We start from the raw sequence: 26,604 nt of genomic DNA on the forward strand, positions 1-26,604 counted from the left end.
CTTTTATTCTTGATGTCCTGTCCCTTTAAAGTCTCTTCAGCCAGTGATAAGTAAGGAGCTATACCTCTTCCTCATTGTTCAGACTTGACCTTTTGGGGCAAGTGGGGATGACAGTGGGGTGGTTAAATGTAGAAAAGATACACGCACATACCCCCTACAAGAAACAAGTGTTTATTTTCAGGATCAGTATTGTCTAAATTCCTATTGAGGAAGAAAAACACTTTCCTAAAAGCCCCGTAATCTGATCCCTGCCCACAGTAGGGCTGACCCAAATTATTTTTTAGAGCAATGCTCCAGGCTATGTCCCAGCCTACCATGCAATTAAAAAATAGGCCTGGCAAAGAACATCAGTCCGTGATGGTGCCTCTTGGATATACAATGTCCTTATAAGAGGACACTGAAAGCAATCAAAGTAATTTCAAAGTAATCTTTGAAAAGATTACTTTCTTCAAGAAAAAAATCATGGGGTGCCCAGACTGGGTAGCTTCATTGGTTAAAGAATCATCCCGATTTGCCAAGGTTGTGAATTCGATCCCCAGTCAGGTCACATACAAGAGGCAACCAATGAATGCCTAACTAAGTGGAACAACAAATCAGTGTATCCTCCCCCGCCAAATAAATAATTAAATAAGAAAATCATGGGAGAAGGCTGAAATTCTTCCACTCTTAAGGACAGCAATCCAACATGTAGCACTTTGGGTTTTCCAAGTGCAAACTCATTTGTCACATCTCAGCTCCAGTCCCCCACTCTGACTAGTGCATCCTCCCTCACTGCTTGTCCTGAAAAAGCCTTGATTTGAAACACACAGGCTGTGAACCTCTGATCATACTCAATATTTTACATGTTTCCTATTTATTCATTCTGTCTCCCCAGCCAAACTGGGAGCCCCGAAACGCAGGGATGCATCCAGAATTCCTTGACACAGATGACCATTCACTCAGCCCTGACACTGTGTCAGACAGAGTCCTCGAGGAGTCCAGAGTCTAGAGGAAGAGACCAACAGGTAAGTAGGTCATTATAGTGAATGTCTGATAAAAACTATGATGGGGGAAACAGAGGAGAGATATGAGCAACTTTGCCATATTGCAAAGACATAATTCCTAGAAATTATGTCTGACTGGTGCCTCCAGGACTTGTGCAATGAGATAGCCCTGGTCATGTGCAAGCCCAGAGGAGGTACCTGACCCAGCCTGGAAAGTCTTGGCAAGTCCTTTAAAGATAGTAGGTATTGGCTGAGGCTCGAACGGCAAATTTGCCAGGCAGATGAGGAATGAAGGACAATCCAGGCACAGCAAACAGCATCTACAAAGCCACAGCAATGTTGGGAAATATCAGAAAATATATTTTGGCAGAAGCACTAGGCACATGTGGGGGAACGCACACAGTTTATTTGCTAAATGACTTAATAAATATAAGAAGGACTATACAGTTGACCCTTGAACAACATGGAAGTTAGGGGCACTGACCCCCTCCCTGTGCAGTCAAAAATCTGCTTATAACTTTAGACTCCCTCAAAACTTAATTATAGTCATCCTTTGGTAACTACAAGGAATACACAGAACAATGCATACAGTCAGCCCTTCGCATCCACAGGTTCCCAATATCAGAAGCAAAACCTGAGGCAGGGAAGGGGGACACAGAGGCAGGCTGTATATTTATTGAAAAAAAAATCCATATATAAATGGACCCTTGCAGTTCAAACGTGATGTTCAAGGGTTGGCTGTAAATAACAAAAATCATGATCGCCAACATTTGTGAACCACCCACTCCATACCAGGCATTGTGCTAGGTGGTTGACATGCATTTTCTCATTTTACCTTCCCAACAATCTCATGAGGTAGGTTCTTTACTACCCTCTCTTCTGCAGATAAGGAACCCAGGCTCAGAGAAGTTCATCAACTTGCTTAAGGTCACAGAGCTAGCGAATGGCAGAGCCTGGATGTCCTGGACTTTAGAATCTTGAGCCCTTGACTTCTGATTCACTCAATACTTGTGCCCTTAACTTTGGTCAGTGGTGGTGCCTCAGTGTAGACTCACGGGGGGCATCAGCTGTCACGTCAGCCCCCTTTGAGCTTCAGCAGTAGCAGTTGCCTTCACTGGACAGTATTAGCATGACAAGAGTCAGCTTCTCTTGAGCAGGAGAGGAAAATGGGGAGGGAGCCTCATGACCGAACTCTCTGGGCATATATGAAAAGCCCTGGAATTCTCAGAGCTCTCCAGGAAGACTTTGAAGGAGGCCAGGATCCTATAGAACCAGAAAAACTATTTGGTGATCTTGATTTTATCCTAGGCGTGGCATGCCCTGGTAATACCCTGAGAAAACGTCCAATTCTCTTCAGCTCTCTCACGTCCGCACACACACATCATCTGCTTTTCAACCCCATCAGGACCTCCCATCCTTCCACCCCTCTATCCTCATCTAAACTAATGGCCTTTCCTAGTTTTACTTTGTCTTTCCTCCCAGGGAGCTGGCATTTCCCTTGCCAGAACCTTGCCCTGCCTTAATCCAGGGTCGGACCCAGCTGATTTCTTTCTCTGCTCCTATCTCAGGCAGCTGGGAGGAAACCACAGGATCACATGCCCTCTCTGAGTTCACTTGCTCCCAAAGCCCTTTGCCCTGTCCTTGCCAACTTACTGGCTTTTCTCAGCTTCTCACATGACCTTAAACATTAGAGCTCTAAGGACTTCTTCATTTACCCTCTTTACCCCTCTTTACCCCATTCTCTCCCACCTCTTTAGTGACCATATTTATACTTATAACTCCCTAATCTATAGCTCCACCCAAATCTGGTTGCCCGGATGTGTATTTCACATAGTTGTTGATACAACTAACATTTTTAAAAAATATTTTATTTCTTTATTTTTAGAGAGAGAGAAGGGAAGGAGAAAGAGGGAGAGAAACATCAATATGTGGTTGCCTCCCAGCACATCCCCAACTGGGAACCTGGCCCGCTACCCAGGCATGTGCCCTGACTGAGAATCAAACCTGTGACCTTTTGGTTCATAGGCCTGCGCTCAATCCACTGAGCCATACCAGCCAGGGCACAACTAATATTTTTTGGTTTATTAGACACTGTGCTTGGTGAATGACATGGACCCTGTCCCCATGAGCTCATTGCCTTGTGAGCAGATAAGCTAGGCAATTAGAATGGATATGTTGGCAGAGAGCTGAGGGGACAAGAGGAGAAACATCTGATCCAATGAAAGTGTATCAGTTAGGCTTAGTTGACAATTGGCTGTAGATCACAGAAAATGCCAAGTCACAGCCATCACAACCAGTTAAAAGTTAGGCAATAATTATTCCAGAGCTAGTATGGTGGGTCCATAATCATCAGAGCTATTAAATTGCTCTACCACCTCCTGCCACCCTTCACATGTGCTTCTATCTCATTGTCCAGCATGGCTGCTTAAAGCTGTACTCATCATACTTACATCCTGCCAGTCTGAAGGAGGAAGGTGTGAACACAGCACATTCTCCCTTTAGAAGTAGTTTCTGGAAGTTACACAAGATGCCTCTGCTCACAACTTCTGGTGACCACTTAGTCACAGAGCCTTGTCTAGCTGCAAGGAATTCTGGGAAATACGGTCTTTACTCCAGGCCAACCTTATGCCAAGCTAGAAAGCAGAGTTCTATTCTAAGGACAAACAGGATCATGAATATTAGGGAACAACTAGCAATTTCAGCCTCGGAAAGCATCCTGACAGGTTATCCAGAGCTAGCAGGGTAAAGTAGAGTGTTTCTGGCAGTGGGCTGCAGAGTGCCTTCTTGAAAATGCAATTCATTCTGGGTGCCTCCCACACAGAGTGCATACTGGGGAGTGATGGAAGACACAAACAAGATCACGTGATCCAAGGAATCATTCTGATGGGGGGCAGGCAGCGGCAAACCTGGAGGTGGAACAGGGAGGAGCCAGATGGGGTCCAAATTAGGTTCCTCCAGAGATCAGCAACCTGGGCACGTCTTGGCCTTAGAAGTCCCTAAACTTTCCTTTTTGGGCCTGGAGTTTCTACAGTTGCCAATGAGCCGGCAGGCTCCAGAGCAGGGCTTTGTTACTAAGGCAATCAGGTTACTAGAACCTGTTAGTGGCAGCAAGGGCATTGGCCTCACTGGTGTCGACTGCTGGTCAAAGGCAGGGCGTTGCCCACATGAGCTACCAGCTGGAGCATTCACAGCACCTGCACTGCCAAAGGTTGTATTTATTTCCCTGGGGGTTTTGCAGACATCAGGGCAGGGCGGTCAGCTGGGTATGGAGGATCTTGGCTCTTTACAGAGTAGACACAACTCCCTTACTCTGCCCCTATTGCCCTTCTCTGCTTCTGCAGCAAATGGACAATGACTTTGGTCCAGGCCACCTTACAGGGTTCAGCAGGAAATCCAAAACGCACCAATACCTCTGCACTGGCTAGCACAGCTTTGCAGCTCACATTCTCCCCCTTCCTACTTCACATGAGACACATGTCACATACAGATACACATTGCTTACACCACATACTCAGGTCTACTCTATCTTCACATAGTTATTCACACACAAAAGTCACATGTACACACCACCCCCATGCTACTATAGACACAGCCCTCCAACTACCCATATCACTTAGAGACACACACACAACATACAGACATAAATATAGTACCTATGATATTCTATAACATGACTATATTTGCCACACACCATACCACCTATACATTCATACCTACACATTCTCTCACCTCCACATCACACTCAGATCCCCACTGTTGTTGAGTCCTGTGTTTGGGGGGCAGGGTCCCCAAGTTTCCTTATCCACAGGAACCCTTTCCTTCTGTGCTTTGATGAGACAGAGATTCAGTGAGGCAACTGGAGGTGAGAAGGCAGCACTAGTACTTCCCCAATCCAAATCCATACACTCAGCCCACAAGGGAGATCCACAGCAGGGAGACTGCCCTTTCCCCCAGTACCCTCTGCATCTGTGTCTGCTCCTGACGTCAGGGACATGGAGTTCTGGACAGGCAATCCACTATGGTGCCTTGGCTTTGCTCCCACTGCCTAACAGGCCCTAGAAACAACAGCCCAAGCTAGAAGCCTGGCAGCAAGGCTGTGCCAGGCCCACCAATGTCATAGTTAAAAGAAAGCCCTTATGCAATGGGCTCTGTGAAATGCGCAGGGCACCTGTAGGAGCTACTCTATGGACCTGAGGACAGGGTGAAGAGGAAAGGCCCTCACAGTTACTGACACCTACTCTGAGCCAGTCATGGTGCTCAGGCCTCCACAGCTTGTCTCCTGTTATCCCAACATCACCTGTTATCCCATTTTCTGTTCAAGAGAGTGGGGGCCCAAAGAGGGTGTTTCAATCCTCACAGCCAGTAAATGGTAGGGTCTTTCTTCCAACCTGGAACTATTTGTCCCCATAGCATTGGCCAGAGCCCTGAGGTTGGGTCAGGATTCAGCAGCAAGGTAGCTCTGAGACTGGGGGTACCCCAGAAGTGGGAAGGCTTCCTGGGGCTCTGTGCTAGTCTTTTCCTGCTCTCCCTCCTTCTAACCAAGGAGGCTAGATACTTCAGCCCAGGAAAATGGAGCTGGGGGATCAGGAATAGGAAATAGTTGGATGGGTTTTAAGTTGAGACCCCATAGGCTAAGCAAATATTAGTCCTGGATATTGAGACAAACTGGTTTCAGGCCAGGAGCTAGAGCTAAAGCTTAAAGTAGATGAGAGCTAAAAAAGGAGTTGAAGCTGAGGTAAGACCTGATCAGGAGCTACTACCATCACTGGAGTGAATCCAAGCCAGGCAAGGGTCTGAACCAGGAGCCAGAGGCCAGGATGGAGAGGGTGGGAGATGGAGGCCAAGGTGCTCCCACCCCACACTTTCAGAACCTCCTCAGTATTTCACATACTATGCTGGGCACAGAATGAGGACACCCAGGAGCTGCTCAGTAAGAAAGAGAGATAGGAACACAAAGGACTTCAATCCAAGGCACACTCTGGCAAAAGAGCCCTCTATGAAGCTGGCCAGACTTCATTCAGCAAACACGGATGAGGGAGATTGTTGTTAGCAGAGTAGGCAGTGGGGGTAAAGGTGCAGAGGTGAGAAAGCCTAGTTCAGGGCTTGTTCAGGGGAGGGTGGCATCTGCGGCTGGTGATCAGTGTCCACCTGCTCAGGAATTGGAATTTTATCAAGAGGCAAATACTTGACAGGTGTTATGAAGGACAGTAACAAAAACAAACAAACAAAAAAGGACAGCAACATGGTCAGACTTGCATTTTGTTTTTTTTTAAAGATTGCATTTATTTGTTTTGAAGAGAGAGGGGAAGAGAGGGAGAAAGAGGGAGAGAAACATTGATGTGCGAGAGATACATCCATCAATTGCCTCTCGCACATCCCCAGCCAGGGACCTGGCCTGCAACCCAGGCATGTACCCTGACTGGGAATAGAACTGGTGACCCTATGGTTTGCAGACTGGAACTCAGTCCACTGATCCACACCAGCTGGGACAAGACTTGTGTTTTAGAAGAACCTTCTGGCTGCTGATGTGGAGAAGGGACTGGGATGGGGGTGGGAGGACTGAAAGGCAGGGAGACCACAGCGGAGGCTGATGTAACATAACAGTCAGGGCAGATCATGAGGCCCAAACTGGGGTAGTAATTCCAGGAATGGGCAGAAGGGGACAGGTGCAAGATCTGTAGAAGGATAAGATTTACAGGATTTCGGGATCATCTTTTGATTGACGGTCAGGGAGAAACTGAAAACTGGGAGAACACCCAGGGTAGAGCCTGTGTCCAGGTTGCTGAGAGGCCATTGCAAAAGTGGGGCCACTCAGGAGAAACCACAGGAACAGAGCCTGAGCTCCCGCCTTGTCCTCCCAACTCTGCCCCTCACCAGCCGCATGTCCTTGGAATGTTAGTTCTGCACTCTGAGTGTGCTTCCTCCTCTGTAGAAAGGGGGAAATTTTATTTCCTCCATAGGGTTCTCATGAAGATTAGACAAAACATGTGTGGTGTCTGCACATAATAAGAGTCAAAGCCTATTTCAAAGCTCAGCCCTGCTCCAGCCCAAATCTCTGGCTCCCAAGCAAGATCAATGATCTCTATCAATGGTGATTGCTACACCTCCTGGTCCCAAGGGGTGGGGATCCCTAGCCTGACCTACGGGTGTCCTACCCTCTGTCAGCTACAGGCAACCCTGGCTGCCAACATCCCACCAGCTAAAAGAATGCCCTGGGGCCCTGTTTGTTCACTCTCCAGCCAGTGTAGGCCCTTCCTCTGAACTCCCCTTCCCAACAGTGTCCCAGAGGCTCACCATGCTACCATGATGGGCAGAAAGGAACCTCTGAAGGTCACTGAGATGTACTGAACTTGACTAGGGTCTTGCCCCACCTCCCCCTTCATTTGAGTTGCAGCGGTATCAAATCCTTTCTGCCCACCTATTCCTCAGACTACCTCTGCAGTGAGGGAAGGGGAGGGTCTAGCCCTGCAGGATGAAGGCTAAAACCATCTGAGGAGGCAGCGGGATATTGCAGTCTTGCAGGCTCCCCTCACCCTCCTTTAACATCCTTCCAATCCCTTCATATCCTTAACCCAATCCATTAACCATCCTTAATCCCTTAATGTAAACAGGACCTTAGGGGCTGCCCTAGGCCTCAAACCCAGCTCTTTCCAGAGCACCAGACCCCTGATATCCCACTGATCTCAGGACCCAGACTCTCAGACCCCCCATAACAAAAAAAAAATTCATTCTTTTCCTCTGAACCCTCAGGTCACCTCCCACCCACTGTCCCAGGCCAGAAACCTAAGGGTCAACCAGGCTTCCTTTCTCCTCCTCCTTCAATTCTACTAAATACCTGTCACCTGTCTGCTCCTTTTCTCCATTTTCACTCTACTTCCTGTTCAGGTCTCCACAAAGTACACCCAATCACTGACTTCTGACCTCTAGTCTAGTGGTGAAAATTCAACAGCCTGCAGAACTTGTATTTGATTCAGGGGATTCCAATGGCACAAACTGCTCTATTCTGACATTTTTCAGGAATCTTTTATTAGAAGATGTCCCAGAAGGCAACATTTTGAAATCAAGCAATCAATAATCACAACAGTATCTGCCTTTCAAAATAAATTTGCCTTGCAGACCCTTGCAACAGCAGTATTGCCTGAGGTTTTTCCCTTGTACAATGAATACCACTTTGCAAAACTCATACAAAAATATGCTTTTAAAGAAGAGACTGCCTCTAGCATAATACCCAATTAACAGTTTATAAAACATGAACTTCCTAGGCCTTTGATCTTTTGTTTTAAAGATTTTATTTCTAGCCCTGGCTGGTGTAGCTCAGTGGATTGAGCATGGGCCTGTGAAGCAAAGGGTCACTGGTTCGATTCCCGGTCAGGGCACATGCCTGGGTTGCAGGCCAGGTCCCCTGTAGGGGACGCATGAGAGGCAACTGCACATTGATGTTTCTCTCCCACTCTTTCTCCTTCCCTTCCCCTCTCTCTAAAATAAATAAATAAATAAAATAAAGATTTTATTTAGCCCTGGCTGGTGTGGCTCAGTGGATTGAGCACTGGCCTGCAAACCAAAGGGTCACCAGTTCAATTCCCAGTCAAGGCACATGCCTAGGTTGCAGGCCAAGCTCCCAGTGTGGGGTGCATAAGAGGCCACAACACATTGATGTTTCTCTCCCTCTCTTCCCCTTTCTCTAAAAATAAATAGATAATATGGCTTCTTTTTAAAAATCCTTAGTAGTTGTAGTCAGGATTCCAAGTGCATCACATGAAATTCATTTAATCCAACACTCAAGGAAGTAATGGATCATCAAATCCTCTGCACACTTAATCCAACACTCCACGCACTGACGCCCAGAGGGCTTAAATAATTTGTCCAAATCGCACAGCTAGAGAGTGAAGGAGCCAGGATTCCAACCCAGCCATCTGACCACTGGGCCGCAAACTGTAAGGGTCCCTGGGCTCATGGATTGTTTTGCTCACCAGCTCCTGCCACAGCTAAATAACTAATGGATGCCTGAATGAGTGAATGTAGGAATAATGAACGAAAGCGCAGATTGAGTCTTTGCCCAGTTACTACCTGTCTGAAAGCTGCGGGCCCTGCCCCAGTGGCATAGGCCAAGAACTCACTCCTGGGGTCCGCGGAGACTCAGCGGGGAGCCGGGCTTGCACAATGCAGGTGCGGGCTGTTCCCTCCCTTCCGCCGCTTTAATGTTCCGGGACAGCCCAGGCCAAGGCTTCCTGCGCAGTTAGGGGCCTGCAACGTCCGGCTGCCGGCCCTCAGGCCCCAGAGCTCCACCCAGCCGTGGAGTTGCGGTGGGGGTGGGGGGGTGGGGGAGTTGGAGGGGGGTTACGAAGGAGGTGCCTCTTTCCCCTCACCCAGCATTTGCCGAGTCCTGGCTGGAGGTCTGGTTCCCCGTCCCAATTCCACTTCCTAGTTGTGTCTGCTGGCAGTGCCAACACGGATTTGTTGCCTCCTGGTCCTTCTCGTCCTGCTCCCACCTCCTTGACACACAGCATCAAGGTGGTCAGGCACTGAGAGGCAATTTAAATTCAGCACCCACCCCCACCCCTCCACTAGTATAACAGTAACTTCTACATCACGGATTACCTTCTAGGGGGTGGGATGCCCAGCCGAGAGAGGTTTGCGTGAATAATTCTATTTAATCTTCTCACCAGACATGCATGATGACTCTTCTTATCCCTATTTGACAAGTTGGAGACTGGGGACACGTTTGGTTTAAGTACCTTTCTCGGATCATGCAGCAGCCCAGACCCGTTTGACTCCAGGGTCTTGCTGCCCCCTCCCCGCCCCCCCGCCCCCCCACAGTGTTCTGTGCAGCCGTTCCCACATTTCTGCCCAGGGGCATGAACCAGGCCTGTGGATGTAGATCCAGATGGGCACTTTCCTACCCTTCAGGAAGCTCCGCCCCTTCTGATGGGGGCACATTTTCTAATGCTGGATGATCTAGGACCTTGCTTCATTGCTAGGCAGACAAAACAGCATGCCTGAGCACTTAGGCACAGAGAGATTTCTGGTGGGGGGAGCGGTTTGCACAAAGCCTGAGACTGGACCTCTGGGTCAAGTTCCTGCAACAACACAACAATGCTCCCTCCACTGTACCCACCTACAGCCTCTGCTTTCTGAATTGGGTGCTCCGTCCATGGGTTGTCTCCAAGTATGTCTGTTGGCAAGACTTCAGGAAAAGCTTATCTCCTCCCACAAGACCTAATGTGGGAAAGGCCTAGTAAATATCTAACAGCTGTCCCAGGATGGGGAGAAATTCTGATATGTAAAATTTGTGGGTTTCCGTGGAATACACATTCCACCATGGCCAATGTCAGCTGCCAAAGTTGGAGATGGACAGTACTTCTGCCATAACAGATACAATCCATATAGTAAGACACAGTAAAGTAAGGAATGACGAGTTTACAGTCTTCACTATCTTGGTTTTTAGAATTTATTTAAGCATACATGTATATACTTTAATTTTTAAAAATATTTTATTTATTTATTTTCAGAGAGAGGGGAAGGGAAGGAGGGAGAGAAATATCAATGTGTGGTTGCCTTTCATGGGTCCCCCACTGGGAACTGGCCTGCAACCCAGGCACATGCCCTGACTGGGAATCGAACCTCCATCCTTTGCTTCACAGGCCCGCACTCAATGCACTGAGCTACACCAGCCAGGGCTATATACTTTAATTTTTAATGACTGTGCTTAACAACCAGTTCCCACAATTCCTGGAAATTGAACAATTGGCTCTCCCCAAGCTAGTACAAGCAAGTCCAGTGCCTAAGGAACTCAGGTGGAAGGGCTGGCCCCTCCTCAAGCTTCCTTCGACCTCAGGCCGCCAGCATGGGATTTTCTCTCTAGCCTGGGTTTCCCTCTAGTGGACAGAAGAGTCATTCCAGGTGATTCTCTTGCTCCACCTGCACCCAGAGCTCAGCACCCAAAGCAGGGCAAGGATGAAGTTATCTTCCCTCAGGAGAAAAGTTTCTTAAGAGGGATCGAGATGGTTTATCAACTGTCCTCAGGCACTAGGCACTTGGCATTTGCCCTCTCTAAGGGGCAGTGTCTGGAGGGCCCCTTGGCTTCAGCCATTATCGCAATCTCCAGAGCTTCTCAAAAACCCTGTCTCATGCCCCATGTGGCAGCTCAGGCTGTCTACATCAGCCCTTCCAGTGTGGCGAACCCTCTTCCATTACACCTATCTTTAAGAAGGCACACTGAGAAACCCTGTTTGCGTTAGGGATGAAGTGTTTACATTAACACATAGCCACTAAGGAAACACTGATGAGGACCATTCATGAGTGTTGGGCACATATGAGAAAATGGAGTCAATTAGATGTAGCATTAGGGCTCTGACTCTCCCTCCTGCATCATCCAGAAGTGATCTTTCCAAAGCACAGATATGTCCGTGTCGCTCCCCCACTCACAAACCTCCTGTAATTCTCTGTGGCTTTCAGCGTCGGTTGATAGCCAGGCATTCGACGCCTTCCTTGGTTGAGACTTCACTCGTGCTGTTTACCTTACATTCCCAAAGCAAGAAAGAGAAGACAACTGAGGTTTTTGAAATTCTTTTCTGGGCCAGGCGCTCTGTGATAAGTACTTTGCAAAGAGCATCTTAGTTAATTCTCCAATTATGCTGCTAGAGATAAGCATTTACAGATGAGAAAACTGAGTCAGTACAAGTTGGATCAGAGTAACACAGTTTGCAAACAAATAAGTTTTTAATTCAGCCTATTTCTCTTTGTTGTTGAAAACTGTCCCTGTCGCAACAGGCCGGGCCTTTCTCTGGGGTTGGCCGCAGAGATGGAGGCCCAGAGTCCCCAGAACTCTTTCCTCAAGGCACTCAAGGCAAGGCCACATTCCTTGGGGTTCTAAGGAACGGGCTGCTTTTCAGTGAAACCCAAGCAGACGTCACAGAACCATAGATATGGGATAATAAACCAGACTTGAATCTGATTAAATTCTTCGGGTGCTATCGCCAAAGACCTTCCTCTCCCTTCCTTCCCCCTTTCTCCTCCCTAACTCTCCCTTCTCATTCTCTCCCACCTTCATCTCCTCAACTTCCACTGGAATCCTAGACATCTTTAAGGCTCAGATCAAATTTCCCTCCTCCAGAGAGCCCTCCCAGACAACCTGGCTCAGGAATCTGCCTAATGAAAGTGAGAATTGTTGCAGTTTGAAAGGAAGAGCAGATTTCTGGCTAAATGTGAGGATTGATCTCATGTGTTCATCTCCCTCACTCCTGAAATTCCATTAAAATGACAGTAAATGCATTAGGGAAAAAAATATAAACTCGCAAGGGAAGGGAATGACTGCTTAATGGATATGGGATTTCTTTTTGGAGTGATAAAATGTTCTGGAATTAATTGTGAAGGCCGTAAAAAAGAAAAGAAAAACAGGAAGGAAGGAATAAATGGGAGGTTAGACCCCTACCAGTGCTTGGATGTATAATAATACTCATACAGTTTGGTTAACCAGAAAAGCTCCCCTAAGCTTCAGTATCCAAACTTTGTACTGGAGTTTCATTATGTAGGCATGATTGCCTGAATCACTGCCCACTCAACCTCCAGCTCCCTTCCCTCTCCCAGAAATCAAGCTGACATCACGTGGCTTAAAGCCTCAACCCTATAATCATATAATTGGCCCTTCTGGCTTGGCCAACCCGTATCCTAAATCATCTTAAATTATCTAAGCACCCACCAAGAGTACCTTCATTAGCATAAACCATTCTTTGGGAGCCTTGAATAGCAAAGACCATCCTATCACTCCAAGAAAATTCCAAGGATTTTGAGGCTATCTCCTAGGGAAGGGAGAAGGTAACAGAAACACACACAGGGGCTAGTCAAATTCTTTTTTTTTGAAAGATTTTATTTATTTATTTTAGAGAGGGGAAGGGAAAGAGAAAGAGAGGGGGAGAAACATCAATGTATGGTTGCCTCTCTCGCGCCCCCTACTGGGAACCTGGCCCTCAATCCTGGCATGTGTCCCAAACTGGAATCAAACTTGTGACCCTTTGGTTTGCAGGCTAGCACTCAATACACTGAGCCACACCAGCCAGGGCTTCTTTCTTTCTTTCCTTCTTTTTTGAAAGATTTTATTTATTCATTTTTAGAGAAAGGGGAAGGGACGGTGAAAGAGGGGAGGAAACACCCATTAGTTCCCTCTCACATGCCCCCATCTGGGGACCTGGGCACCCCCCCCCCACCAGTCCAGGCATGTGCCCTGACCAGGAATTGAACCAGTGACCTTTTGGTTTGCAGAACAACGCCCAATCCACTGAGCTGCACCAGTCAGAGCCAGTCAAATTCTTTATTTCTACAATGGACCCACGCCAAAGCACATCACTGAAAAAATTCACAATATCAAGGCAAAGAGCACATCCTAAAAGCTTCCAGAGAGAGACAAGTCACATACAAAGTTTTACAGATTAAAGGATATTAGTCTTTGCAATAGCAAGGCTGGTGACTATGAAACAAGAAAGCAATACCTCTAAAATTCTGAGGATAGCCCTGGCTGGTGTGGCTCAGTGGATGAACACTAGCCTGTGAACCAAAGCGTCGCTAGTTTGATTCCCAGTCAGGGCACATGCCTGGGTGGTGGGCCAGGTCCCAAATAGGGAGCATGCTAGAGGCAATGACACATTGATGTTTCTCCCCCTCTCTTTCTCCCTCCCATCCCCTCTGTCTAAAAATAAATTTAAAAAATAAAAATAAATAGCCCTGGCTGGTGTAGTTCAGTGGATTGAGCATGGGCCTGTGAAGCAAAGGGTCGCAGGTTCGATTCCCATTCAGGGCACATGCCTGGGTTGCAGGCCAGTTCCCAGCAGGGGATGCATAAGAGGCAACCCTACATTGATATTTCTCTCCCTCTCTCCTTCCCTTCCCCTCTAAAGATAAATAAATAAAATCTTTTTAAAAAATAAAATAAAATTCTGAGGACAAAGTATTTCTAATCTAGTACTTTGTACCCAATTGAACTATCAACCAAAGGTGCGGGTATAATAAAGACAACTTCAGAAATGTAAGGTTTCAAAACTTTTGCTTCTCAAGTACCCTTTCTCAGGTCTCTGCTGGAGGATGTGCTTCCGCAATGGGAGGGAGTAAATCAAGGAAGAAGAACCAAGCTCCAGAAAACAGGGGAGCTAACAGAAGAGGGAAACAAAGGGAATTTCCAGGATGATGGTGAAGGGAACTTGCACAATGACAATTGTGGAGCAGGCCTAGAGCTCACTAAGTTCAAATTGGAGCTGAAAGACAAAGGGCTCCACGAAGGGATGTTTCCAAGAAAAAAAATGGAACCTGACATGTTTGACCATATGAAATGATCTTTGTAGTTCTAGTGGGAATGTGTAGGGTTAAATTCATACTATGTACGTAGACATCTAAGCAAAAGAAAAAATGAGACAATTTAACTCTGAATATATATAGCTAAAATACTATAAATATTGAATATTTATTTTAAATGTGAACTATAATTCTAATGGAAGAATAAAGGAAGACCAAGTATGTGGGAGTGAAAAGGGAAATATAAGTGCTACATCTTCTTCTATTTTAAAATGTCAGTGAGCCCTGGCTGGTGTAGCTCAGTGGATTGACCACAGGCCTGCAAACCAAAGGGTCACCAGTTCAATTCCCAGTCAGGGCAATTGCCTGGGTTGCAGGTCAGGTCCCCAGTGGGGGCACATGAGAGGCAACCACACACTGATATTTCTCTCCCTCTCTTTCTCCCCCTTCCCCTCTCTCTAAGAGTAAATAAATAAAATCTTTAAAAAGATTTTTAAAAATAAAATGTCAATGAGCCCTGACTGGTATGGCTCAGTGGATTGAGCACAGGCCTGCGAACCAAAGGGTCACCGGTTCAATTCCCAGCCAGGGCACATGCCTGGGTTGCAAGCCAAGTCCCCAGTGGGGTCACATGAGAGGCAACCACACACTGATATTTCTCTTCTCCTTTTTCTCTCTCCCTTCCCCTCTGTCTAAAAATAAATAAAAAAATCTTTTTAAAAACCCTCCATACTCCTCCCTTTTAAAAACTAAATAAAAATAAATTAAGATGTCAATAAGAATTTTTAAATCAGCAAAAGTTATCTGGATCACTTGAAATATGGAAGTGAAGACTGGGTACAAAAACCAGCTAAAAGACTATTGGGGACTGGGAATCAAGGGTGGAGAAGGCACAGCAGAAGATTGCCTCTTTATTTAACTTGTCATACATTTAGTTGCTTTTTAAAAAACTATGTTCATGTATTATTTTTATTAAAAATCTTTTTTAGGAAAAAATGAAGAAAATTTAAAAATTGCAGAAAAATGGAGTGTCCCTAGGGAAGCGTTTGTTACTTTGGCAAATTCATCACCATCTTGGGTCCAGACATTTCTTCAGAAACCAGAGCTGTTAGCCCTAAGAGCAGCAGCATTTCTATGAACAGTCACACATTAACCAGGCTCATGAGACCGATATTTCAAGTCAAATACCAATTCATTAATTTATAAAGAGAAGCAAAGCTCTGAGGCAGACTGGATCTTCTCATTTGCTGATGAGTGCATTCTCTCCCTGGAGTGAATCTACACAGGGAATAAAGTGTTTCTCAGCATGTTGCTTGGTGCAGCCAATGAAGTGGGGGTTGAATTGGGTGGTTCAAAGAAGGATGCCTCCATTTCCCATGTTTCTGGATCAGCATCTTTGTCCCCAGGAAGTGCTAGGATGGACACTCTGGTGGTTGCCTTGGCAGCCCTTCTTGATCTCTGGCCAGACCCCTCCTGACGGGCACTTCTTTTCTTTAGCTGCATTAATACCTTTATTCAGGTTATAGGATAGACTGGGCCTAACTCTGCCTCCACCTCCAAAGTTGATACATCTATTTTATCTTACTTTATTATTTTATTTTATTTGCAAATGAGTTGGTTTAATACCAGGTGATACAGGATAAAACAAAGACTGAAGAACAAACATTGACAGGATTCTGGGCTGGGTTTACGCTGACCTCAGAGCCAAGGTTGAAATGGCAGAATGAGAAGAACTAAAACGACAAGCCACTGCATGGCTCATCATTTTTAAACATTTACCTATATTTATTTATTTTTAATATTTTTTATTGATTATACTATTATAGTTGTCCCATCTCCCCCCTTCATTCCCCTCCACCCTGCACACTGTCTCCCACCCACATTCCCCCCCTTTTAGTTCATGTCTATGTGTAATAAGTTCTTTAGCTTCTACATTTCCCACAATACTCTTGTCCTCCTCCTGTCTATTTTCTACCTACCGTCTACACTACTCTGTACCTTTTCCCCCTTTTCTCCTTTTCCCACTCCCCTGTTGCCAACCCTCCATGTGATCTCCGTTTCTGTGGTTCTGTTCTTGTTCTAGTTGTTTGCTTAGTTGGCTTTTGTTTTAGGTGTGGTTGTCAATAACTGTGAATTTGCTGTCTTTTTATTGTTCATATTTTTTATACTCTTTTTTCTTAGATAAGTCCCTTTAACATTTCATATAATAAGGGCTTGGTGATGATGAACTCCTTGAACTTGACCTTATCTGAGAAGCACTTTATCTGCCCTTTCATTTTAAATGAAAGCTTTGCTGGATAGAGCAATCTTGGATGTAGGTCCTTGCCTTTCATGACTTGGAATACTTCTTTCCAGCTCCTTCTTGCCTGTAAGGTCTCTTTTGAGAAATCAGCTGACAGTCTGATGAGAATTCCTTTGTAGGTGACTGTCCCCTTATCTCTTGCTGCTTCTAGAATTCTCTCCTTCATTTTAATCTTGGGCAATGTAATTATGATGTGGCTTGGTGTGTTCCTTCTTGGGTCCACCTTCTTTGGGACTCTCTGAGCTTCCTGGACTTCCTGGAAGTCTGTTTCCTTTGCCAGATTGAGGAAGTTCTCCTTTATTATTTGCTCAAATAAGTTTTCCACTTGTCACTCTTCTTCTTCCCCTTCTGGTACCCCTATAATACGGATGTTGGAATGTTTAAAGATGTCTTGGAGGTTCCTAAGCTTTTCTTCACTTTTTAAAGAATTCTTGTTTCCTCATTCTCTTCTGATTGGATATTTCTTTCTTCCTTCTGGTCCACACCATTGATTTGAGTCCCAGTTTCCTCCCCCTCATTATTGGTTCCCTGTACATTTTCCTTTATGTCACTTAGCACAGCCTTCATATTTTCATCTAATTTGCAACCACATTCAACCAATTCTGTGAGCATTCTGATCACCAGTGTTTTGAACTGTGCATCTGATAGGTTGGCTACCTCTTCATTGCTTAGTTGTATTTTTTCTGGAGCTTAATCTGTTCTTTCATTTGGGCCATTTTTTTTTGTCTTAATGGACTTGTTACATAGTGAGGGGCGGAGCCTTAGGCGTTCACCCCGGCAGTGCAACCCACCTTGATCCGTTGATGTCATCTGTAGGGACTGGGTTGGAGAGGGAATAATGCCACCTGCCTCACTCTCTGCCACTTTCCAGTTTCTTCTTCTGCTACCCACAAGGAAACTGGGCCTTTCTGTGTTGATTAAGCCCTGTGGGTGGGCTTGTGTACATTCTAGGGTCCTAGATCCTGTGGGTCTCTCCAACAAACCCTCCTATGAGCCTGGGAGTCTCTCTCACTGCTGCCTCAACCCCCATGGGTGTTTTCAATCGGTGCTTTGAGGCTTTATTTCTCAGTGTTGGGACCCTGGTTTGTGCAGTGCATCCCACTCCCCAGTTTTGTCTGGTTTATCTGCACACAAATGTGGGACCGCCAGGTCCGCCAGCTGCTGCCTTGTCAGCCAGCTGCAGCCTTGCCCACCACATCCTACTCCATAATCCGCCATCTTGCTGGGTCTGCCAGCCATGGCCTTGCCATGAGTCCTCTCTACCAGGCTGCCCGACTCCGCCCCTTCTACTAGTCTGGATGCATGTGTCTTCTTTGACTCCTTGGTTGTTGGACTTCCATACAGTTCGATTTTCTGTCAGTTCTGGTTGTTTTTGGTTTTTAAATTGTTGTTGCCCTTCTTTTGACTGTGTGAGGAGGCACAGTGTATCTACCTATACCTCCATTTGGCCAGAAGTCTACTTTTTTTTTACAGAAGTTTATTCTTAAAAGTGCAACAGGCTCCAAGACAACATCATTCTAGCTATAGGCTGCAAGAGATGTTATGACAGGGAATCCAGATTTTAAAACAGGAATGGAATTTAGGATTACCATTGTCCCAGGCACAGGAGCAGCTTCCTTTTGCCAGATTTTTTTTAATAGCTTACTTTGAATAGATTTTTTCATTACCATTTATTCCCCCTATAATCTCTTCCACCTTCTTTTTTTCTCTTTTTTTAAAGATTTTATTTATTTATTTTTAGAGAGAGGGGAAGGAGAGAGGGAGAGAAATATCAATGTGTGCTTGCCTCTTACACATCCCCTACTAGGGATCTGGCCTGCAACCCAGGCATGTGCCCTGACTGGGGATTGAACTGCGGTTGTTTGGTTCGCAGGCCCTCGCTCAATCCACTGAGCTACACCAGCCATGGCACCTTTTCTCTTTTTGTAATGAGAGAAAGTTTATTTAGAAAGTCACAGAGGTAGAAGTGAGCCATAGTTAAAAACGGGCTTAGGAAATAAGTTTACAGAGGTAAAAGAAGAGGTCCCTGGAGCTTAGGAGAGAGAAGGGTAAAGGTAACCCTTTAACCCCCCATGGGGGAGGGGTGCATTTTGCCAGATTTCTTCACTCCACCTGTGGCCAGAGGGCCCTTCCCTGCAGCTTTCAACTTTGGCTCCTCCAGATTCTTCTTCTCCTGTTTTTGCTTCTGCTTGAACGCCTTATTCCCCGCCTCCTTTCAGGGGCTCCTTGCCACCTTCACTGCTGTCCCTTCCCCACATCCTGCCACCAGGAGCTGATACATCTCTATTTTAAAGTACTAGAGGGTCATGTCCAGTGCAACACATTTACAAAGCACCCACGACATGCCAGGCTCTGTTCTAAGCCCTGCAGTTTACAGCAGTCAACAAGACTGATATTTGTCCCTGCCCTCACTGAGCTTACAGTCTGGGGAAGAAGACCGACATTAAGTGAAGTGCAAAGTGAAGGAACAGCCTAACTCTCGATGACAACTTAATTTACTTTATCCTATTTCTTAAGGTGGAGTCACCTCCTGGTTGCCTCCAGATATCACTTACTACAATGAACCATGGTGGGGAGGAGCTATTGAGTAAGGACTCTTGTCTAGATAGAGAAGGAAGACCCATTTTCCAAGCATAGATTCCCAACTTCCCATGGATTCTAAACCCAAAATCTTTCCAGTGAAGTAATTTTCTGCTTCAATTTATCTAGGGTTGGCTTCCCTCATTTACCACCGAGAGCTCTGGTACAGCAACCATTTGTGGACCAGAAAACAAGTCGCCAAAAGGCATTTCCAATCCCTCTGCCTCAGGGCTGCAACCAGACCTGAATCTTTCTGATCTGGGCCTTCTGTTCAGCACAAAGCAAGGCACACAGGCTGTCTCAGTAGAATCTGGTTGGCTGAGTCACTCGGTAAGTTCATAAATACCTGCCAGAAGCTGTTCTAGGTACTGAGGTCGCAAAGCTAGTAAGAGCTAGTTGCTGCTTTCAAAGATGTCCCACAAACACCTTAGACCCAATATCTAAAACTGAGGGTATCATCTACCTTGCCTTCTCCCAATCCATATATCAGCTCACACCATGTCCCATGTTCCAACAGCACTGAACTGTTTGCATTTCTCCTTTCCTTCGGCTTAGATGCCATCAGTGAATAGTTCTTAGAATACAGGAGTGAGAGGGAAAGAGACAGAGTGCAGGCAATCAGGCTGCTGCTTGTTGACAGGGACAAGACCTTGAATGCTAGGTAAAGCATTCTAGATTAATGGGCAGCTATTCCAAGTTACTTTCCTTGGCCTAAATAGAATAACCTTGTAGTTAAGCTTGTCCTCTTTTACCAAAGTTAGTCTACATGGAAGGTGACATAAAGGACTTATATGTCCATCATCTTGGCCAGAGATGCAGCTGCAAGCAATGTCCCCATATTACAAGTAAGCAGACAGAGGCCTCAAATGTCTTGCCTCTACAGCTAGCAAGTAGCTTGAACAAAGTTTCTGCACCCCAGATCCCCATTCTTTCCTCTACGGAGTGTGTTTTGTGTGTGGTGAGAGGGAGGGGCCGCGCCTCAGCCGTGGCCTGTCCCTGGGGGAAAATTCTCCCCATCACAGCACCAGGGGCTATCTGTTCTGTTGGCCTCTCCTCCTGGCCAAATTCCCTTTTCTAGATACTCTATCATCTTAAATCCTCACAACTCTGTGAGGTATTACCACCCCTTAGTTTTATGTGACTCAGATGAAACTGAATCACAGAAAAGTGCAGTTTCAGGCTTCAAAGTCTGGAATCGTCACCCTCACTTCGCTGGGGTCCAGATTTGGAACACCTAGCTAAAGAAACCGGTCAACGGGTGATGAAGCGCATGTTGGGGACCAGCCCCACTTCAGGGCTGAGGGCCGCCAGGTGGCGCGGTGGAGGTGCGAGGTGCGACGGCTTCCCTCCCTCATCACTCCCCCTCTCCCCGCCCCCTCGCCCGCGGGCCAGACGCACCTGAACTAAGCCGGGCGAGGCCTGGGAAGTGGGTTCTGGGGTTGGGCGGGGCTGGGCGGGGCAGGACGGGGAGTAGCTCTTGTCACAATCCCAGAGTGGGGAAGGATCGCAGTTTTAGTTTCATCTGCTGGAGTTGTCCGGGTCTTAATAAAGAATCACGTCCCTACGAGACGACCGCTGGGCTGCATCAGCTTGCCGCCTGCCCTGCACTCCCCAGTATGCAATTTATGGGGGTGGGTGGGTATAGGGACTAGACTAGAGCGGGAGAGCAACCAAGATTGGAGTGGAAGCCACAGTCCCCACCTGTCGACCGCCAGGAGGCAGTGGGTAGGGGGTGTGGCTTGTCCCATTGGGCCCGCCCCCAGGTCCCAGAGCCCAGGGCGCGCAACGAGATATAAGGCTGCCGGGAAACAATGCGCCTGGATCTCGCGCTCCCGCGCCTATCCCCGTAGCGTCTGGGCCTCCGTGCACGAGCGAAGGAGGGAGGAGGTAGCGCGAAGGGGGCGCGCTCTTGAATGCGGGCCGCGCTCTCGGTGGCGCGCATGTGCTTGCGTGCAGACTGCCGGGCTGCCCTAAGCCGGCCCGGAGCGGCTCCGCTCCTGGTAGCGGGCGGCTGGAGCGAGGTGAGACTAGGAACAGCCGGTGGATGGGCACGGGTCCCGGGGCGCAGACTGCAAGCTGCCTTCTGGGCACAGCGCGCCCCCACCCGGCCCAGCCGGGCCCTGGGAGCTGCGCTCCGAGCGGTGCTGGCAAAGTTTGCTTTTGAACTCGCTCCCCACAGGCTCGTCCGCGCGCTGTGAGCGACTTCCCTGGGCACGCTGACCCAGAACTGGGCTTCCCAGGACGCGAGGGAAGGGCGTGGGTTCCAAGCTCGTAGGTTTGGGAGGGACGAGGGCCTTGCAGCCTGCAGTGCTGGGGGACCCGGGAACGCCTCCTCTCTGGGCCCTTACCCCAGTCAGCCCGTCCCCCTTCCCTCTCGCAGGGAGCGGACATGGACTTCGACTCGTACCAGCACTATTTCTACGACTATGACTGCGGGGAGGATTTCTACCGTTCCACGGCACCCAGCGAGGACATCTGGAAGAAATTCGAGCTGGTGCCGTCGCCCCCCACGTCGCCGCCCTGGGGCTCAGGTCCCGGCGTTGGGGACCCGGACTCTGGGATTGGTTCCCCGGAGCCGTGGCCCGGAGGGGGCGCTGGGGATGAGGCAGAATCCCGGGGCCACTCAAAAGCTTGGGGCAGGAACTACGCTTCCATCATCCGCCGCGACTGCATGTGGAGCGGCATCTCGGCCCGGGAACGGCTCGCCACTGGTGCTCCCCGGGGGAACCCGTCCAAGGTGTCCGCCGCCCCGGACTGCGCTCCCAGCCTCGAAGTCGGCAACCCGGTGCCCGCTGCCCCATGTCTGCTGGGGGATCCCAAGACCCAGGCCTGCTCGGGGTCCGAGAGCTCTAGCGACTCGGGTAAGGACCGCTCGGGGCCAATCATCAGGGGGACACCCCATGGGTGGCCAAAACTCTGCCGCTGCCTGAGGTCAGGCCTTGGGTCTTTGCCAGCCCTTCGGCTACCTCCCCCTTTCTCTGGCTGCAGCTGCCGGTGTAGCCCCCAGCGGTGTCTGTCTGGCACGTGGGTGTGTTAGTAAACAGTTTAAAGAAGTGGCGTGGGAGCCAGCGTTTCTTTGATGGTGATTGGAACCCTAGGGGACAAGGGAGACAGGGTGAGAGGCTTTGCACTCAGAGAGGGCAATACTGGAATTGCGCCGCAGGGAACTTCTGTCTTGGAGGCTGGAAGGGTCCCTTAAGGGTCTCCAGGCTTGAAGTTTTTTGTTGCTGCCTCTTCCTGGGAAACTCACACTCCCCTAGAGATAGAAGAAGCTGAAGAGCTTTTTGTACAAAGTCAGAGATTTCATCCTTTTAAAAACCTAGTCCCCTATCTGCTTTACTTTAAGAACCTCTCCCACCCCTTACCATTTGTACATCAGCACCATTGCCCTTGAGGCAGGTAGGGGAGGAATGAACTCTCCCCAGTAACGGAAGAACTGAGGCTTAGAAATAGGAAATCACTAGAAGTGAGCCCCAGTTTCCTGCCATCTAGCCATCCTCTTTTCCCTTCCGTCCTGGCAACCAAACACTTCTTCCTTGATGTGTAGAGGGTTTTCGAGTAGTTTATCTGAGAAGGGCTACACCTCGCCCTGTTGCTTTGGCCTGAGGTGGAAAGGTGACCCTTTAATTCCGACCCAATCCATCTGAGACTATCATTCAAAAAATGTTCACTGGTCCCTACTTCGTGCTAGACTCTTGGCTAGATGCTGGGGTCAAGGGTAAGGAGCTCCAGGCCCTTTCCCCCATCCCTGAATGCAAATGTAAACCTCAGTGAGGACAGACTGGCATCCTGTGCCACCAGACTACAGTGTTGTCAGCCCAACCTTGTCTCAGCAGAGCAATAGCAGACAGGATATTTTTACTGGGTGCAGACTGAGGCTAGCATCAGGCAAACTGGGACAGAGAAAACTCGCTGTCACTTTTATAAATAACTTTTACATGACCATTTGGAGGGAACTGGGGAATGGGGTATGGAAGTCATCACACACTTGAAGGGAAAAGTAAGGATAACAAAAACAATTAAAAGTCCACTTTTTTTCAGTCCACTGTCTTTAAGGTCATTTCTAACTTGCTTGCTTGTGTTTGTGTTTGTTTAATGGCTGGAATGGGAATTTTGAGATCAAGAAACCAATACTAGGTCTGGCACAAATAATGCCCCCCTCTTTTTATTACAAAATCATAAGCATGTAATTCCGTAACATAACAATATCACACTCAAGCACACCATATGACATTTTAGACAAAATGTTCAAATTAAAACTATCAATTATTACACCCATATTATTACTCTAATAATCATAGTCAAGCAGGCCTTACTTCTGCTGGACCCTGTATTTCTACCCAGGCTGATGGAGTGGTAGAGGGAGAAGAACGCTCTTTCGAGAGTTTGGAGATCTTAGTTGGAGGTCCAGAATGTTACAAAGGTGATGTGCGGCCTTGGCTGATCTACCTTCACTGATCTAGCGCTGCTTCTCCCTGGGCACATGAGGGTGTTGGCCTCTTGTTCAGTGCATTTCCTTGTCTGGGTAGAGTTAGACACCACTCTCTGAAAAGGAAAATAGTGATCTTACTTTATGTCGTCCTTAGGCAGAGCCTTCCCAGCCAGCAGGTTTAACATTGATATATTTAAAGATCTGAGATGTGGGGAAGCCTCCTTAATCACTTTCTGACCTGCCCCTTTAACTGAACCTGTTTGGAAGCTCCTGGTTCACGGGGCCACATGGACTAGAACAAAATGCAACAGATTGCAAACAATGAGGGGGGTGGAGAGAGTGACTGATGGCAAAGCTCAGCCAATAGCAGGTAGGGGCTGGGTAAAACAGCATTCCAAACACAGCCTAGTCAGCCAATCACAGGCCTTGGGGCTAGGAAGGCTGAATGGTCAGGTTTTATTAATGGAGAAATAATGTGATTGTCCACACAATGGAAGCCTTCCTGACAAAGGGGCTCAAGCATCCTGATTTGCAAAAGAGACAGAGAACTGAGATCTTCTGTTGTCAGGGTGAAATGCATTAAGGTGGTCTTCTGGGGGGGGGTGCGCTGAAAACGTGTAGAGTAGGAAGGTTTTCTTCCCCATTCCCGGATGGGGTGACCCAAGAGACATTCCAGCCAGGGAATGTCTGGGGGCATGTCCAGGTATGTCCAGGCCCCTGGTGTCTCAGTCCTTGTGTGGAGATAGGGACTATTCTGCTGCCCAGTTCCAGCCCCTGGCACAGGTAACTGTCGCTTGTACCTTTGTGGAGTTCCTGCAGCTTTTGCCAACCTACAGTTACAAATCCAACCCTGTTCTGGTCCAGGGAAAGGGGTGGGGCTGGCAACCTGCAAATGATGGATGACTTTAGAAACCCATTGAACCCAGGAACAAAATGCCCGTAAGGGAAACGTTTCCCTCCCCTCTGTGGGTGAGGAGGGGGGTGTTGTAGCCCTCCCTTCTCTGAATCTTCCCCTGAAAGGGATAGTAGAATAGAGAGGTGGGGGAATAATAGGATTTATAACTTGTGAAAAGTAACAATTCCCCAAGTGCAGGCTGTGTTGGGCAGGAACAAAGGGCAACTCTGCCCACAGACCCCTCATTTACAATTCTGATGGGGCATGAAAGAGCCCGACTGGGGAAGATCTTTATAGCTAAACTTTGTCCCAGGCTGATAGCTCTTTCTCTCCATCCTCTGAGTGGGGGAGGGGAGAGCCTATGCAGACCGGGGGCTGTTGGCTTGGGTCTGCCTTTTGTTCTTATCTAAGCCTTGCTGTACAAAAGGAAATTGGAGAATATTTTCCTTCTCCCTTATTTACCTTCCTTTATTCATCCTGCCCTTACCCAATTACAAGTGAATCAGCTGTCTTTCCCCTCACTTCAATTTGTTTGTGTCTAAATTGGGAAAATGTCACCTCTTTTCCCAAGCTCCAGCCTAGGGTCCTTATATGTGTTTCTCACCGGGGGTGTTTTTTCTCTTGATCTCTTCTCTTGCACAGAGGGTGAAGAAATTGATGTTGTAACAGTGGAGAAGAGACAGTCCCTGGGCGTTCGGAAGCCAGTCACCATCACAGTGCGGGCAGACCCGTTGGACCCCTGCATGAAACACTTCCACATCTCCATCCATCAGCAACAACACAACTACGCTGCCCGTTTCCCTCCAGAAAGCTGCTCCCAAGGCGGGGCTTCAGAGAGGGGTCCCCAGGAAGAGGCTCTGGAGAGAGATGCTCCAGAGGAAAAGGAAGATGAGGTACATGAAGAGGTTGTGAGCCCCCTGCCTATGGAAAGTGAGGCTCCCCAGTCCTGCCACCCCAAACCTGTCAGTTCTGACACTGAGGATGTGACCAAGAGGAAGAACCACAACTTCCTGGAGCGCAAAAGGCGAAATGACCTCCGCTCGAGGTTCTTGGCCCTGAGGGACCAGGTCCCCACCCTGGCCAGCTGCTCCAAGGCCCCCAAAGTGGTGATCCTGAGCAAGGCCTTGGAATACTTGCAGGCCTTGGTGGGGGCAGAGAAGAGGATGGCTACGGAGAAAAGGCAGCTCCGATGCCGGCAGCAGCAACTACAGAAAAGAATTGCGTTCCTCAGTGGCTATTAACTGACCAAAAAGCCTGACTGCTCTGTCTTACAAAAACTCAAGTTTGTTTCTTAACCTTTTCTCCCCGCCTTAGTAATTTGCACATTTTGGTTATGGTGGGACAGTCTGGACAGTAGATCCCAGGATGCATTGCAGCCGGTGCACACAATAAGGGCTTGCATTCTTGGAAACCTGGAACCCCTGCTCTCCCTGTTCCCTGACTCACGGGAGCACTCTGTCTTCTGTGGCGCCTTCGGCTTCTCGGGCAGGCAGCTGACTGAGGAGCTCCGGGTCGGCCTCACTTACTGGCTCTGGAGAAAAGCCTGACAGATGCTATGCAACAGGTGGTGGACGTGGATGGGGCCTCCAGCCTGCATGAAACCTCACACTCCAGATGCGCGTTAGGCTGGGAAAGGATGCTCCCGCTGCTGTCTCTGGGGTGATGCTAGGACAGCTGGGCCTGGACACGCTCCCCGAGGCTCCTTTTTCCAGGAGACACATGAGCTGTCTTGGGTTAAGACAAGCTTGCAGACTTGATCAGCGTGGACCGTTACCTCACTGTCAGACACTTTACCTGAGGAGTTGTAAACCTTTATATATACATATATATTGCAATGTTAGATGACGACCTTCTTCCCCCTCTTGGTGCTGCGACCTTGACACTTAAAGAGCTCGACCTCCAGATTCTTTGTCTCAGCCCTCTGGGCCTTTTCCTCTGAGGGAGAGACCATTCTGTCCTCATAAGGGACTTGTTTGTTTCCACAGGTCAGAAGTATTTCCCTAAGACACAGGAAAATGGGCCCTAGCCTAGAGATAGGTTGGCATCCTGGCTGTGAACTTGTTCCCTACCCAGGTGTATTCCATCTTGGAATCCATTCACAAGGCAGATGTCAGGGGTGAGACCTGTACCA

The 26,604-nt window shown here is 48.0% G+C and overlaps 1 protein-coding gene across 1 annotated transcript; it reads left to right on the forward strand.

Moving 5' to 3' along the window:
- The first annotated feature begins 20,958 nt into the window (after positions 1 to 20,958).
- Positions 20,959 to 25,735, forward strand: MYCL (MYCL proto-oncogene, bHLH transcription factor). Its single transcript, XM_037032604.1, has 3 exons — positions 20,959 to 21,167; positions 21,527 to 22,007; positions 25,116 to 25,735. The coding sequence occupies exons 1-3, from the start codon at positions 21,060 to 21,062 to the stop codon at positions 25,712 to 25,714; spliced, it is 1,188 nt and encodes a 395-aa protein (XP_036888499.1). The 5' UTR covers positions 20,959 to 21,059; the 3' UTR covers positions 25,715 to 25,735.
- Positions 25,736 to 26,604: the final 869 nt, after the last annotated feature.

This window comes from Sturnira hondurensis, unplaced genomic scaffold, assembly GCF_014824575.4.
Source record: "Sturnira hondurensis isolate 20B ecotype Veracruz unplaced genomic scaffold, ASM1482457v3 Scaffold0021490, whole genome shotgun sequence".
Lineage (NCBI taxonomy): Eukaryota > Metazoa > Chordata > Mammalia > Chiroptera > Phyllostomidae > Sturnira > Sturnira hondurensis.

Bases quoted from the DNA above. Each gene is read 5' to 3' on its own strand.
- MYCL (XM_037032604.1), top strand. From the start codon at position 21,060: ATGCGGGCCGCGCTCTCGGTGGCGCGCATGTGCTTGCGTGCAGACTGC. The intron at 21,168-21,526 runs GTGAGACTAGGA...TCCCTCTCGCAG, and splicing joins TAGCGGGCGGCTGGAGCGAG to GGAGCGGACATGGACTTCGA. The intron at 22,008-25,115 runs GTAAGGACCGCT...TCTCTTGCACAG, and splicing joins CGAGAGCTCTAGCGACTCGG to AGGGTGAAGAAATTGATGTT.